Genomic DNA, 16,052 nt, shown 5'->3' with positions numbered 1-16,052 from the left:
GGCAATCCTTTCTTAAAGTTTATTAATTCAGCTTCCTTTCTTAAAAACCTAACCATTCTTTTGGAAACAAATAAATTCCTCTCACAAATATCACTAACATTTCTTCCTAAGAAGAAATGATGATTCAATTATTCAATGATTCAATACATTGAATCACATTTTTCCAAACACAGCATAATTTCCTAGTTTTTCCTCACTAACTGTGGGTTAATAACAGCAGCCAATCAGCCAGCTGGAAAATTGACTGGTAAAATATTTTATATAAAAATCTTAGTAGGAATTGAGACATATATTTTGACCTTCTATGAGAGCACAAAAATGAAATATTTACCTGGGACTGCTGCCTAGCTGATGAGTCAGTTGGAAAAAATGCAGAACTTCAAATGTGAGTCACAGAAAAACAAATTTTTAACAGTGTTTTATGTAAATTCAGACCACTTAACATTTAGATGTACTGCACACATACATAATATAGGTGCTTGTAACACTGTAAAAGGGAAATTATCTGTTGTGTTTGTCTTCTGTTACTTTGAAAGTGATTTGGAATAAAATATTATTTCTTCCCTTCTCACTCCAAGGAGGCCCATTTTTTGAAATCCTACATGATTAACAGAAAATAATAAAGACAGAAAAATTGTGAAATGTAACAGTAGTACAAAAAGTATCAATAAAAGATGAAAGAGATCGTTCTAAGGAAAGAGAGACATATTTCATATAAAGAGCAATACAGACATGCAAAATCAAGTTCATATTTTTAGCATATGAATCAATAATCTCAACTGGATATTCTTTCTTTGTTTTAAATTTCAATGTTTTCGTAGATTTTCACGGGTGTAGGTATGCTGGTTTTTTTGTATTCGGGTCTTTTCCCGTGTCAACCTTACATATATATATGCTGGTTTTGTTTGTATATATATGGTTTAGATTGATAGATGAATGCTGTTTGAATGGGAACGGATGGCAAGGGATGCCCATGGAATTTAGGTGGCAAAGGGTTGAATTCTCTGAAATGGCTGTAAGTGTTTTACAACTACTTGGTTTGTAAGTTATAATCAGCATCTTGGATTGCACTTAGAAATTCCATGGGAGCCAGTGGTATTATATCAGCCAATCATGAAATGCCCAGAACTTCCCAAACTGTCATGCACTACTGTATCTTCAAGCCAGCCTGTTTTCAGTCATTATTATTCTACGTTTCTCCTAACCACAGGAGAGCCACATGTGTGGCCATTTTCCTGAGCTTTTTTCTTAGGCTATCAGATCTTCATAGCAAAAATTGAATTCTGCTACTTATCTAATAGTAATCCAGGGTTTTGCAGCCCAAATGTTATAGCCTTACCCTTTTTTAGATTCTGTAACTACTAGACTTTGCCACCTTCAATTGGACAAAATGCTCTTTTTCTTTAAAATGAAGTGATCTTTTTGTCTATAAAGTTTTACAGCTGTATAAAGCCATTTTTATTTTTCTTATATAACTCTGCCTGAGAATTGTACTGAACTATAATAAAAAAGGAATACATGTAGTCCAAATTACCAATCCCAAGATAATATTTTTATTGTCCTAGGCACTTTGCAAAGCTGAACAGGAAGAACACATGGATTAACACCAAAAATGGCTTTCAGTGTTTAAAAGATTGGATCATGCTGGCTGACTCCTAAGCTATACTATTTTATTAATAAACTCATTTGAATTAATAGGACTGTAGCTGGTTTGGTTGTATATGGAGAAACTGAAATCAGTTGATAATATAGAAGGCAAATCCTGCTACAGGATGTTCCAAAGATCAATAGTGTTTGTCAGAAATGCTAAAGAACTGTGGAAAAGAGAATGCTAATGGTCCTACTTGAGCTCCCCTCCCTTTCATTTTCACCAGTACAAAAACAGGAAAACTATAAAATACTTAGGCCAAAAATCGCATAATGAGCTTTTACTGTGAGTTTCAAGACACACACCACATGGTTTTACATTGGCAAATATTGACGCAGACAGTTATAGCAGCTGTATTTCATAGAAGTTACCAAACCAGATGTTCTTTCAGATGCAACAATGTTATATTTGACATTTATTAAATTAATAGTATCGATAAAGTAGCTGCCAATTGTTAAGATCTTTCCTTCCCTATATTGACATAAATTTATCTGTATAATCTAAGCTTTGCTATAGAGAAAATCTAGTTAGAAGGACACTTAAGTCCCATCTCTCCATTCCATTCCATTCAGTCATATAGTGTTCAACTTCTGGAAAGAGTCTGATTCTGAATATATGGAAAGAAGCTGTACTTACTCAGTTATCAAAGAAATAACTACTGTAAATGCTCAGGTATATTGTTCAGGGACATCTGAGGGGGAGGGGAAGTCCCCCAAAAGTCAAGGGAGTGGCCATAACTGTGTGCCATCCTTTTTTTTTTTACATGCAATGCATCTTGAGTCTTTTGACACTTCATTTCCCCAGCACTGCAGATACTGTTGATGCTGGGTTGTTGTTGTTTTTTTCATTATGTGATATATTCCAAGGAATATCAGTTTTGCTGAAATTGAATCGTAAAATTTATCCTCAACTGAACTTGTGTAACTTGTGTTTTAATTGAGCATGTACAACATGCTGGGGTGTTTATTTACACAAACAGATCAGTAACATGGAATGTGTAACGCAGACTGCTTTGTGAAGTTTATCCTACATGATAATGCTCTCCCAAATATACTTGCACATTCTATTTCCTATAACATGCAGACTAAATATCTTCTTCATTTTTCATATATTTAAAAATATATTTTCTGTATGTACAAATATATTCTGAAATGTAAAGCTGACATGTGTCATCATATAGGAGATGGAAGATAATAGTTTTTGAAATTCAGACTACCACAATACATAGAAAAAGTATAGCCAGATGTGCAAGTTGGATTCAGAAGAGGCAAAGGCACATGAGGTCACAGTACTAACATCCAGTGGATAATGGAAAAGGCAAGGGAGTTCCAAAAAGACATCTGTTTCTGCTTTATTTATTATACTAAGGCTTTTTTACTATGTAGCCTACAACAAACTTTGGATAACCTTTAAAAACATGGATCACCTCATTTGCCTAGTAACCCGATGAATAGGAAGCAACTGTTAAGAGTTGGATAAAATGAATTTAAATAGTCAGAAATTGAGGAATTAGTGGAGAAACATTGTGTACTATTCCTTTATTTACATGTTTTCTTACTATATGAAAAATATAACATGAGCAATGTTGAACCAGAATAAATAGAAATTAGAAATAAAATTGATCAGAAAAACACCAGTAATTTCAGATATGCTGCTATCATATTGATAGCAGGAAGTGAGAAAGACTTAAGGAATTTCTTATCAAAGGAGAAAGTGGAGACTGCAGAAATCTGTGTGGCATCAGTATTAACATGAAACAAAAAGACAATGCCAAAATGGAATCAGGGGATGAATAAGTTGAAGTAGTTGTATTTTAGCTTTGTGGGCTCAAAAATTCATAGGCATGTGGTCGGTGACCATGAAACATGAAATATCTGCAATTTGAGAAAGAAAACGAAGCATCTGACAAAATGTGCAGAGACATCACACTGACAATCTATATTGCCAATGCTATGATTTTCATAAATGTAATTCATATGTTAAAAAATAAACGTTGAGGCATTTGAATTATGGTGGAAAACAGAAAAACAGACAACTCATTGAAAGCACTAAAGATGATGGTAAGCCTTAAATATTCTGAATGATATAGTGCCACATCAACCTGAAACAAAATTATAGTCTTTACTGCAATTTAGATTGCAAAATTGAGGCAAGCAATATGTTTAAATATTTGTGTCAGGGTACTTTGTCCTTCTACATAGAGTTATTTTCAACATACTGCATTAGTTAATTTGCATCTTTGTATATTTATTTTTTGACTCCATTGTAGATCATTAAGAAAGGAGTCGCTAATTAGCCACTGTGTGTGTGTGTGTGTGTGTGTGTGTGTCTGTGTGTTTTACAATCCCTGGTATTTCCCTGGCTCACCTGATAAGGAGGAGAGCTTGTGGCTTAGTGGCCAATACATCTGCCTAATATGTAATACAGCCCAGGTTCTAATCCCAGTAAGGGTATGGCTAGCTGATGAGAGCTAAATAGCTTGAAATAGATCTATACTAGTCTCCCCTTATTTATTTATCAGCACAAATACAACACACACACACACATATATAGGCATACCAGGGGTTGTAACACAAATACATTATATATATATATATATATATATATATATATATATATATATATATATATATATATATATATATATATATATATATATATATATATATATATATATATATATATATATATATATATATATATATACACACACACACACACACACACACACACACACAGAGAGAGAGAGAGACAGACAGACAGACAGACAGACAGACAGACGTACGTACGTACGTACGTACGTACGTACATACATACATACATACATACATATATATATATATACAGAACAGGACAATGGCATCGCCCTCCTCCCTTACATCAAAGGCACCACAGATAAAATCAGCAAAATTCTCCACAAGCACAATATCAGGACAGCCTTCACCACTGACCAAAAAATAGCCAACATCTTAAGAAACCCCAAAGACAAAATCCAGCTAGAAAACCAAGGAGTCTACGAAATACCATGCAAAATCTGCCCAGCAATATACATAGGACAAACAAACAGGAGAATAAATGCACGCATCACAGAACACACAAACGCAGTAAGAAAAAAAAAAAACTTCTTCCCTTTTCCAGCACCTTAAAGCTACAGGACATGAAATCAACTTTGAAGGAGCCAGGTTAATCTCCAAAACAGAACACCTCCACAAGAGAATAATCATGGAAGCCATCGAAATAGAGAAACACCCCCACAGCATGAACAAACGTGATGATACCTCCCGCCTACCAAACATCTGGAAACCAGCCCTAACCAACAAATGAACACCACCCACCACCCAAGCCGTTACAATACAAAATAACAATGCACACACAGCCTGCACCAATCAGCACCAATCTACCAATCATGATACAACCACACAACCAATCATTCCACTTACTGAAGCAAAGCCAGCACCCCATCCCCTCCCACCAAGACTTACAGAAAGACGGCAGCTCCGTTCCCATTTTAAGCCCACATTTTGAGCCCACGCTTGAAGATGGCAGGTGAGATCCTGCCGAAACGTTGCAAAGACAATCTGAACCTTACACGGGAAAAGACCCGAATACAACAAAACCAGCATACCTACACCCGTGAAAATCTACGAAAACAAATATAAACATTGTTGTATAAAATAGTACATATAACTAAAAAACCAACAACCCCGGAATAAACTATCCTAGGAACAGATGTTTGTCTTTGGGGGATAATTTCCAGTCTTATGCTAAAATATGAACTATCTATGAAATATTTTTAATCATAGAAATAGGGGGTTAAAATAATAGATTTTCATTGTTGCAGTGGTCTAGAAACTCAATAAGTAAATATAAAAATGAAGTGTATATTTGTAAACTTTAAGCTTTATTTAAATTATTGGCTATGTCAGGTTATAATAGGGAAATAGCATAGGCTAATAACTGGTTGTTTAAGAGCAGTTCATGTCTAATATCAAGCAATCCATATTTGTGTCCTCTACTAATCAGAAATCAAAGAGGAAACCAAAACATTCCTTCTTGTTCTTTAACAAAGGACTAGTGGAAAATCAATTACAAACCCTGATTTCAGATTCTTAATTGATGTTTGCTAGAACCTTGGTTCAGACATTAACAAATATTTTGCTTTGTTAAATTCTGGGTTAGTTTCATCATTCCTCTGATGCTGCTGTCTTCTGATAACCAGAATTCCTTTTCATTACAACTGAAGCAGCCAATATTTATGTACATTCCTTTCTTCCCAGGGACTGACTAATCCTCACACGTACATTCAGGATGCCCAAATATGCATCATAGCATAACCTGATAAAAGGCTGGAATAGGATGTGACATTTCTTTCACGGGAACTTTATCAGATGACTTTGTTCTGTATACTTTGTCTGGAATTACATTCTTTATGAATTGGATGCCTTTGGTTAGATAGTAATTTGAAACACGATAGTCTTTTTAAAATTCCATTGCAACAGAGTCAATTGGTTATTGTGGCACGTTTTCCCTTCCCCTCAGTTTGATATAACGAATGAGATCAGCATTTTCCAGCTGGCATAGTATTAGTATCTGAGCAGGGAATAAAGTTGTTATTGGGAATTTTTATTACTCTGTGATGTTATCCTTTAAAAGGACAAGATGTTAAAAATTATAAGTATATATAAAATAAAAATCAATAATAAATCATTGTAAAAATATCAAAAATATTTAGCCTATGTACTATGTTGGCATTTGAAAAATATTTTCAACTCAATTGGGAACATGTTACTAAAGCCTCAACAGAACATCTTAGTATGCAAATCTATCGATATTAATTCTGAGTTTAAACATGTTTCTCAAAAAATGTTATCAATACACACACACACGCACACACACACATACTACATACCAGTGGTGGATTTCAATTGTTTTAGAACCTATTCTGTGGGTGTGGCCTATTTTGTGGTTGTGGCTTGGCAGTCATGTGACTGGGCGGGTATGGCCAACTTGACATCCCTCATGCACACTCTGTCACATGACCACCATTACCCCAAGCCATGTGGCAAAAAAATTTGAGACTCCTATGAAGTGGGGGGGGGGAAGAGAGGGGAAAACCTCCCAAAAATAGACAACTGGAGGATTAAGGGCCAAAATTAGGGAGATCTGCTGAGGAAAGAACTTTGGGAGATTGGAGGAGGCAGGACAGAGGGGAATCTAGTAGAAAGCTATCACACGCTGGGGAAAGAACTTTGGGAGATCGGAGAAGGCAAGACGGAGGGGAATCCAGGACAAAGGTATCACATGTTGGGGAAAGAACTTTGGGAGATCAGAGGAGGCAGGACAGAGGGGAATCCAGTAGAAAGCTATCACGTGCTGGGGAAAGAACTTTGGGAAATCTGAAAAGGCAGGACAGAGGGGAATCCAGTAGAAAGCTATCACACGGTGGGGAAAGAACTTTGGGAGATCGGAGGAGGTAGGACAGAGGGGAATCCAGTAGAAAGCTATCACATGTTGGGAAAAGAACTTTGGGAGATCGGAGGAGGCAGGACAGAGAGGAATCCAGGAGAAAACTCCAGAGCTTGCCACTGCGGTCTGGTGGATGGTGCCGCTGGACCTCTCCATGCTTCTCCGTTCACCACCTCCACTCCCAGGTATGGGACTTGACACCGAATTAGGCTAGGATAGTGCGGACGGGCGGGGAGGAGCGAGCGATGGAGCAGCTTCCCGACAGTTGGGGGGGAGCGAGCGAGCGACATGGCCGGGGCAAGTGTTCTGGAAGTTACTTCCAGGTCCACCGGTTGAACCTTCTCTCACCGGATTGGTAAATTTCACCATCCGGTTCCGAGCGGGTGCGAACCGCAGAAATCCACCACTGATTCATACATACATACATACATACATACATACATACATACATGTGTGTGTGTGTGTGTGTGTGTGTGTGTGTGTTTTCATAGATTTTCATGGATGTAGGTATGCTGGTCTTGTATTCGGGTCTTTTCCCATTTAAGATTAATCTTACATGGGAAAAGACCCAAATACAAGACCAGCATATATATATACATATATACATACATACATACATACATACATACATACATACATACATACATACCAAGATTTCAAAAATTCATCATGTTCATTATCAAAATGTTATTATATATTTGTATAGAAACATCATTACTATTCAAATTTTTTTACTGAATTAAACTCATACAATAGGAAACTATATTGTTTAATTTTGTCTCACAACTAATCTACTTCAAAAGCTGAATGCTGATAAATTAAAATTAATTAATTAAATTAATAAATGAACCAACATTTTGAATCCAGTATAGATTTTTTTTCTACATGAAATTAATTTTGAAATCATGTAAAACATAATTTTCAAAAAAAACACCTGATGCCATTGATTTGCAATATAAAATATTCCTCTTATATAAAACAGAGGTTTGGGGGTCTAAATTCAACCACAGTCCCAGAGCAAACACAGTCCCAGCATTTGAGATGTATTCTGGGTGTAGATCCAAGAACATCTGCTGCAACAGTTAGAGCTGAGTTGGGAATTCATACAATCCATGACTACCCAAAATTAGAGCATATAACTACTGGTACAAAGTTAATAAAATGGATACTGACAGACTCCCCAAGTTATGTTTACTAGCGTAAATGAAATTAAAATCACAAATCTCCTGCATTACCAAACTAACAAATGTTGTAAGAAGCTGTGGCCTTCCTATCTCTTGTGTAACAGGAGAATGATTTTAAAAAGAGCTGCCCAAAGAATTAAGGATATGAAGCACAAAATGATATAGATATCCTTAGTAAGGTGGGTAACCTGAAATTGCTGAGCAAATACAAACATACTTTTCAAGTAGACAGCTATTTGAAGTTACAACTGCCAAAACATCTTAGGGAGATATTTACGCACGCGAGATTCGAACATCTTGACACACTGGTCAGATATGGGAGATTCCATTCTATACCCTACAATGAACATCTCTGCATTTGCAGAGCGGCAGAGGTAGAAGACCTGGCTCACATCCTATTTGATTGTTGCTTGCATAAGGGGATGAGAGACAGGTACCTTGGTCCATATACCAAACGAAGGACCCATTGGGATCCCCATATCAAAACAACTTACTTTATGTGTGGCCAGAACCTGAGAATAACATTTAACACAGCACAGAACTTAAACAAAACGGTTCAGTTGAGATCTGCATACATGGGATTGATTAAGGTAGATTGTAAGGGTGACATTGAAATATTATTTTATATCATTTCATTCTATTCTACATTACTTGATGTAGAGTTTTAATTTTTGAAGAACAATGTTGGTTTGGTCTTTGAAAAGGCATTCTCATAAAGAATGCTTAAGAAATGTTGGAAGCCAAGAGAGTATCAGAGCCAAACAATAAAACTAAGAGATACATAAATTGTATTTTGACTGTTTTATGCATGTTATACAGCATTCCTTTTATAATCTTTCAAACATTGTAAAGATTACACACTACTTGATTGAAAGCATTAATTCTATTTTCTACCCAGATTTTAAAAGAAAAGTTTTCCAACCATTTTAAATAGGATTACTCCAGAGCATTAATTTTTCATGATAGTTGGAGTCAAATTTAATTTTCTAGCCAACAGAACCCAGTGTGCCTAACACTCTTCATTTCCTGAATTAAAAACTTGACAGAACTTTATAGCATCAAGTAATATCCTCCAATAAAGCTTGCAGGAAATCAATGTCTTTTTCATGTCAAACATGTTTTAAAGTCCAGAAAATCAAAAGGATCTTCACATGTGGCATCCACAGCTTTAGAAGAAAAATCCTAGATATTTCTTCCTTCCATAAAGAGTTAACTTGTCATTGCTTGCATTTCATTGCCTTGCAAGGTGCTTTCAAAATGTCAGCATGTCAAAAAAAAATTCAGTAGAAAATGAATGAGCAATGACCCTTTTTAGTCATTTCTACAGAGACATTCCAGCTTTGACCTTTTAACTTTATCTACCTTTTAAATCCAGTGCCTTTCCCTAGTTGAATGGCTTTTATCCAGGGGTGTTATCTGAATTAGATCAAGCCACAGGTTCCAATAGCAACAACTAATTCTTGTCTTGGCTTATCCTTCTTCTCCAGATTGGCTGGCCTCTTAGACTGACTCTTGTCTAGCAGTGATCTGCTCTAGACTTGTTCTAAAGCTGTACCAGATCACAATTACCTGCAGGGATCATGGCTAAGAAGAAAACAACCAGCAGGGGCACATATAGCAAGTGTGTAAAGATGACCTGTCCAATCCTGTTGCTGAAAAATAATGAGCTGTTCCTTTAACTTACGGGGCCTCTGAAGTTGAAATTTAACAAAATGTTCAGCCGAATTCTACCACTCGATTTTTATCAACATAAAACAGAAAGATTGTATGTGCAAAATTACTTTTAAAATGTTTCAAAATGTTATCTCTATGTTATTTTCCATTAAGATGGAAGAGAAATACCTCCAAATTACTTCCCCGCCTCTATATCTGAAATAAGGAAGTATATATTCCAGTTATAAATGATTGGTAAAATAATTTTATTTTTGCAAAATACATTTTCAACGTAAGGAAAGTGTGTGCAGCTGATCATTACAATTTTCAACACTGAAAAATCAGCCATTTTATCATAAGTATAGTACCTAAATTTTAATCAAGCAGGTGAGATTTGGGTAAAAAAATGTGTCTGTCTGTATATCTCTATCCTCTGTCTATCATCTCTAATCTTTTTATTTTTGCCTGTCTGTAATTTCCTCTTAAGAAAAGCATGGCTATAGTTTTAAAAAGTTTTAAAATGTGATAGCTGTTTTGTTGGCATTGTTTCTTGAAATATTATCATTTTTTAAATTCTTCAGTTCTTCTTCAATATCAATTGAAAGACTATGGAACATTGCAACATTTGTATATTACATCCCCTTTCAATAATATTCATTTTCAAAACTTTCTGGGGTTGAGATAAACTCAGAAAACATGCATTTTGTTATAGTCACTGCTTAAGTATTTACTGTTGAGAATAAGGCTCAATTGGAGTTTAAAAGCAAGAAGAAAAGAAAAAGGAATGTATTGTATATTTTGAACATGTTGTGTTTGGTTTAATATATCAAAGAATTCAAGGAACATAAAACAGCTTATTGTAGTATATGAAGATTGAAAACAACTGTGTTGTAAGTCTTGTCTGTGGTTGGTCCAGTTTACTCTTAGAATGAAATTAAATGGACAGAACTACAAAAATATATTTATTGTGACCCTCATCCTTCCCAGATTGGGCCTCAGTTCCTCAAGAAATAAGGGAATCCCATCTAGACCCGACATATCATTCAAATTTAGAAAACTGTCCTGTCCAAAACTCAGATCAAGCTTGCTTTTAAAATATATAATTCTGACTTGCAGGAAAAGAAAATCATAATTGGGCATTTCTGTAGTATCAAAACCCACTGAAAAAGAGGTTCCACATTCTCTTTTGAGAGAGGTCGTCCATCAGGCAACCAATTGATCAATTCTAAGATGGCTTCTTTGTGTGGGTGTATTGCAGCCTGATCTGACATTTAACGAGAATAGTATCAAAACAGTGATTCCCTAATGTGACTCTCAGTAAATAGAAAAAAACAGAGATAGTAAGTATTATGGCTAACTAGCAAAATGATCTGTTCCCATTTCACTCCACCACTATATTAATTTCACTGTAAGATGCTCAAAAATACATATCAGACCATTGATGAAATCCTATAGCAGTGGGAATATGGGTATGATATATCTATTTAAAAAATGAGATAGTTGGGAGGATTCTATCCTGAGGAACTGTAGAAGATAATAGGGAATATCTGATAAAAGACTGCTATTTTGTTTTGTGACTGCTCTTGCCTGCCATGGCAAAATTTTATGAATGTGCAACACTCCCCAAGATAATAGTTTTGTGAGAACACCAGTACAATGTGGAAATTCTAAATGTGAGACTCACATAAAAATGATTGTTGGCCCTTCCAATAAATACAGTAATACAGAACTTTAGTGCCCAACTGATAGCACACTTCCTAGAACAGTGATAGTTAACCTTTTTAGTGCCAAGTGCCCACAGCACACGTGCCTGCAAATGCACATGTGTGCCCTAATCCCCAAAATGCAATGTGAATGCCCCCTGCGCATGCGGCCTGCCCCTGCATGCAGGTTCCCTATGCATGCTCCCCCTGTGCACATGCACCCTGGGTCACCTGGGCCCAATTTTGGTTTCCAGGTTGGTGCAGAAGGGTTTTCAGGTCAAAAACGGGGCGTGGGGGGGGTTGCAATCTCCACAGTTTCTTCCCCCAGAGACCATAGCTTTCTCCTCCATTCCTGCCATGGAGAGGCACCTTGGAGGGTGGAACTTGCAGAGATCGGGGAAGGCATGGACAGCATAAATGCAGGAGAGCCAGGGTGCACTGGGGGAAGAAAGGCAGGGCACACTGGGGGGAACTGCGAAGATCGGGGAAGGCCCCGCCCCCGCGCATGCACAGCAGAGACCCAAAGACCAGCTGGAGGGAAGTGTGCATGCATGCACAGTGGCCTGGCCTGGGATGACGCCTGGCATACCCACAGAGAGGGCTCTATGTGTCACCTGTGGCATGCGTGCCATAGATTCACCATCACAGTCCTATGCATGTTGATAGTCCAGTAAAAATGTAATCATTATCCAAATATACTTTGTGCATAGCATTAAGAAACTTCCAAAAAAACAGCATTACTATGTATGAGGTTTTTAAAAAATAGCTAGCTAAATGTTTTAAGTTTCTCACATTTAATAAAGTTTATAAAGATTCTTAAGAATCTTCTGTTCAAGAAGAAACTGCTAGCTGCCCCACTAAGGGTCCCTCCACTAGCTTTATAATATCAAGTCCTTCAATTTCAGTATGTCTCTAGCTAAAGTTCTCTCCTGGGTTGGCTTGAAGCTAATTAATTTTAAATTTTAATTTCCTCTACATGGAAGAAAATCTTACTTTCAGCAGTTAGTTCTTGATTTCTTTTCATTTAAATATTGCAACTAATCAAAATTATTTTTATAGAAGAAATGTAGTTTTAAAATTCTCCAGCACTGCTCATGTTAAAGTACCCCATATATATATATATTAAAGCTTATGTTCTGTCCATAATAAAAGCAAAGAGTTTCCAGGAAAGTGTTAACTGATGTGCTATTGTTGGGTGAGGGGAAGTTTAACAATGATGTTGACAGACTCTTCTGAACTATATAAAGCTATGAGATCAGACTTCAGAAAACTCCACCTCACAATCTTGAGCCACAAGCACATCTTTTAGGAGGGAATCCTATCCCACAATGAACTGACCTCAAAAAGCTTTAGTTAATAAGGAAGAAACACTGAAGCCTCCAGAACACAGCAGAGAAACTAAATCTGAGGGGAGCTCTGAGAATCATTCAGTTGTTAGTCCTAGACACTGCTTCTGTACTGGGAATGATGCTAGTTTGGAGTTTTAAGATCATGAAGGAGAGGCAACTCCTCTGGGCAACCTTCTATATTTTGTGCCTGTTCGGTGAGTATTTGAAAAGAAGATACAACCTATGAATCTCTTGTGCACAAAAGTGAAAGAATGGAATTATGAGTTTGTATGCCATCGTTTATGAAATATTAATAGAAGTGTGTACTTTTAATGTAATGTCAGTCCCTTTGAGGTTCAAAGGGCAGATAAAAGTAGTAAAAGAAGGCAGTATGGAATCAAAATCTTCCAATTTGGTGATTTATAGACAGAAAATGGTTACAGATGTGTAGTCTCCCTTTGTGAAGAAATGCTGTATGGAAGCATACAGAGAATAAATACAGGTGTTTATTCATTGCTTTGGAACTGTATGATCTTTTCAACAAATCATCAAGAATGCTTAGTTATCCTAGCATGTATTTTTGTCATTCATTCTTAACCCAGACTACATAACTAAAAGCCAAAATACTGTTAAGTTGTTGTTGTTTTTAAAGAAAAATTCTATGCTTGTAATTCTCAACTGTCTATGCCATATAGTTTATTGTTTTAATAATCTTAGAGGAGTAGATTCCGTTTGTAATTAGTGTATTTATTTAAGTCTGCTCTTTAAAATGTATCCTTCTCCCCAATCCCTATTGTCCAATGTTTAATTTCAAAAACAGTTATCAATTCCATTGCAAATGCATTATCTTTCTGTAAATGCTTAAATATGCAGCAGGATAAAATATATTTGGTGTGTGTGTGTGTGTGTGTGCATGCACTCACGTGTACACAAGGCTTCCAGTCAGTGTTCATCCTGATGACCACCTGGACAAGTCCCTGAAGTTTTATTAGCAACATTTTTTTTTTCCAGAAGTGGTTTGCCATTGCCTCCTTCCTAGGGCTAAGAGTGAATGAGTGGCCCAAGGTCACTTAGCTGGCTTTGTGTCCACAATGTGACTAAAAAATGAAGTTTTTTTTTATTTGAACATGTCAAGTCCTGCACTATCCATACTCTTCAAATAAATATTTCTAGTGAAAAACATTCATAAATACAATCCAAACCAATACTAATACAAGACTAACAGTAGCAAACAGTAAAGCAAAGTTTATCAGATGAATATATTCACCAGTTGATACTGCAATTTACAATTTATAGACCACGTGCGAGGATATTTTGCCATTGAAAAAGTCCTTCCGTTCTGAGCAATGGGAAGTTAGTGATGTGCATTGTCTTTTTTTTCAGTTTGTTTCTGTAGTTAATAAAGCTCATCTGTAGGGGAAGATGTTGTCGTGATGATAACCACATTGCTCTCATTTAGGTGAAAATGGCCCACAACAGATTGGACTGTAGACCAACTAAAACGTTCTGTCCAAAAAGAAAAGTAGCCAACTTGCTCTATTTTTCCTTTAGCATATCATTAGATGTTACATCCTATCAGATGGTATACATTTTTTTTCTGAATGATTTATATCCATTGTGCTTTAAAGCACTCCCAAAGGATCCTCAATTGCTCTCAGTTGATATGTTTGATTCTATTTGCTTCTCCAAATGCCCAGAAATATAATTAGACACCTGCTGGGAACCTGCACATTGTCCATATTCCCTAATAGCCATCCACAGTGTTTCTGGAGACAAATGCCTATTATTAGATAGAATAGAATGCATTCTATATTGGTAGAACAACGTTACTTATGATATGAAGAATTTGCAAACTCAACCTGCAGTAGTAGATATATTGTGTAAATGAAATTCTTTATTTAAAAATCCAGATGTGCATTGCTGTTTTAGTGGATGCAGATAATCAGCCTCTTAGTCAATATTCATAACATTTTGGGTGTGGTGAGGACAATATCTGGTCTGTAAATAACCTTGGAATAAGTAGACGGTATTATTTTCAACCATCCAACTTTGTGCCTGTGTAAAAACCTGATCATGCCTGTGAAGAATGGGAAATCAGATAATCACCGTAATCATGGTGTGTGTGTGTGTGTCTGTGTGTGTGTGTGTGTGTGTTTATATTTTTTTATTCTAAGCAGTATCTTCAAGTACTTTATTAGCAGTTTTGAAAGTTCTCATATTACTGCAAGAGCAACTCCACAGTTGTCTAAATACAGGTTTCAGTCCAGAGGCCCTTAACTAGAAATTAGATAAACATGGAATTCGTTTTGCAGCTATGTAGCCAATATGCAGGGGAATGACTATATGGATGTATATTTCAATCCATTTCATACTTTTTATTCATGTTCTACTCAAAGATTGGGATGCATCTTGAAAGAAAATGAAACCAATGCCATTGGCTGTATGTAACTGAGCGTTGACTTGAGTCCAAGAGAGAAAAGGCTTCCAAAAAGTGGTGGCGACTGTTACCATTTCAGAGTTGCATGAGGAGTTTTGGTTTTGGAATTTGTTTATACTTGGCAGTCATTTTAAAGAGATTATTGTGCACTTGTGGATTCTTGAATTCTTTCCCACTATCTTTATACTACTCTCCCCCTCTCCCTCCCTCCCTCTCTCTCTCAAAATGACACGTAAATTCAGTACTTTATTAGAATTAGGAGTAAACCAAATTTCTTCAATACATTCCATGAATGTGGCAAAAAGCAAAGTAAGTAATTGATTAGGAGACTTTATTTAAATTGTCATGCTACTATTTCTTGGAGATTACTACAAGCTTAAGATCCTTATTTCTTTAAAAAAAATCAGAAGAAAAATATCCCTAAGCAAAATGAAAAATCCAGAGGGTAATTTCTCAGAAACATCTGTTTGTGTCCATCCTTTCTTTTTCTTTTTTAAAGAAATGTCTATTCACGGTGAAAAACCTGAATGATTGAAATACACAGATGTACAAACAACAGATAGCATCTGGAATGTGGAGATGTATTTTCTTTTGATAATCTTACAGAATCCATAACCAAGAGTTAAACAGTTA

The 16,052-nt window shown here is 36.1% G+C and overlaps 1 protein-coding gene across 1 annotated transcript in view; it reads left to right on the top strand.

Annotated features, from left to right (window-relative positions):
• Positions 1–12,914: 12,914 nt before the first annotated feature.
• Positions 12,915–16,052, top strand: part of CD34 (CD34 molecule) — a 35,521-nt gene continuing 32,383 nt past the window's right edge. The window contains exon 1 of the mRNA XM_081948046.1: positions 12,915–13,197. Coding sequence (XP_081804172.1) covers positions 13,119–13,197 — 79 coding nt within the window. The 5' untranslated portion in view covers positions 12,915–13,118. The remainder of the gene's footprint in view (positions 13,198–16,052) is intronic.

Source organism: Natrix helvetica (genome assembly GCF_964273705.1).
Source record: "Natrix helvetica genome assembly, chromosome: 3".
NCBI lineage: Eukaryota > Metazoa > Chordata > Lepidosauria > Squamata > Natricidae > Natrix > Natrix helvetica.
The sequence above is the reverse complement of the archived record's forward strand: the minus strand, read 5'-3'. Positions and strand labels throughout refer to the sequence as shown.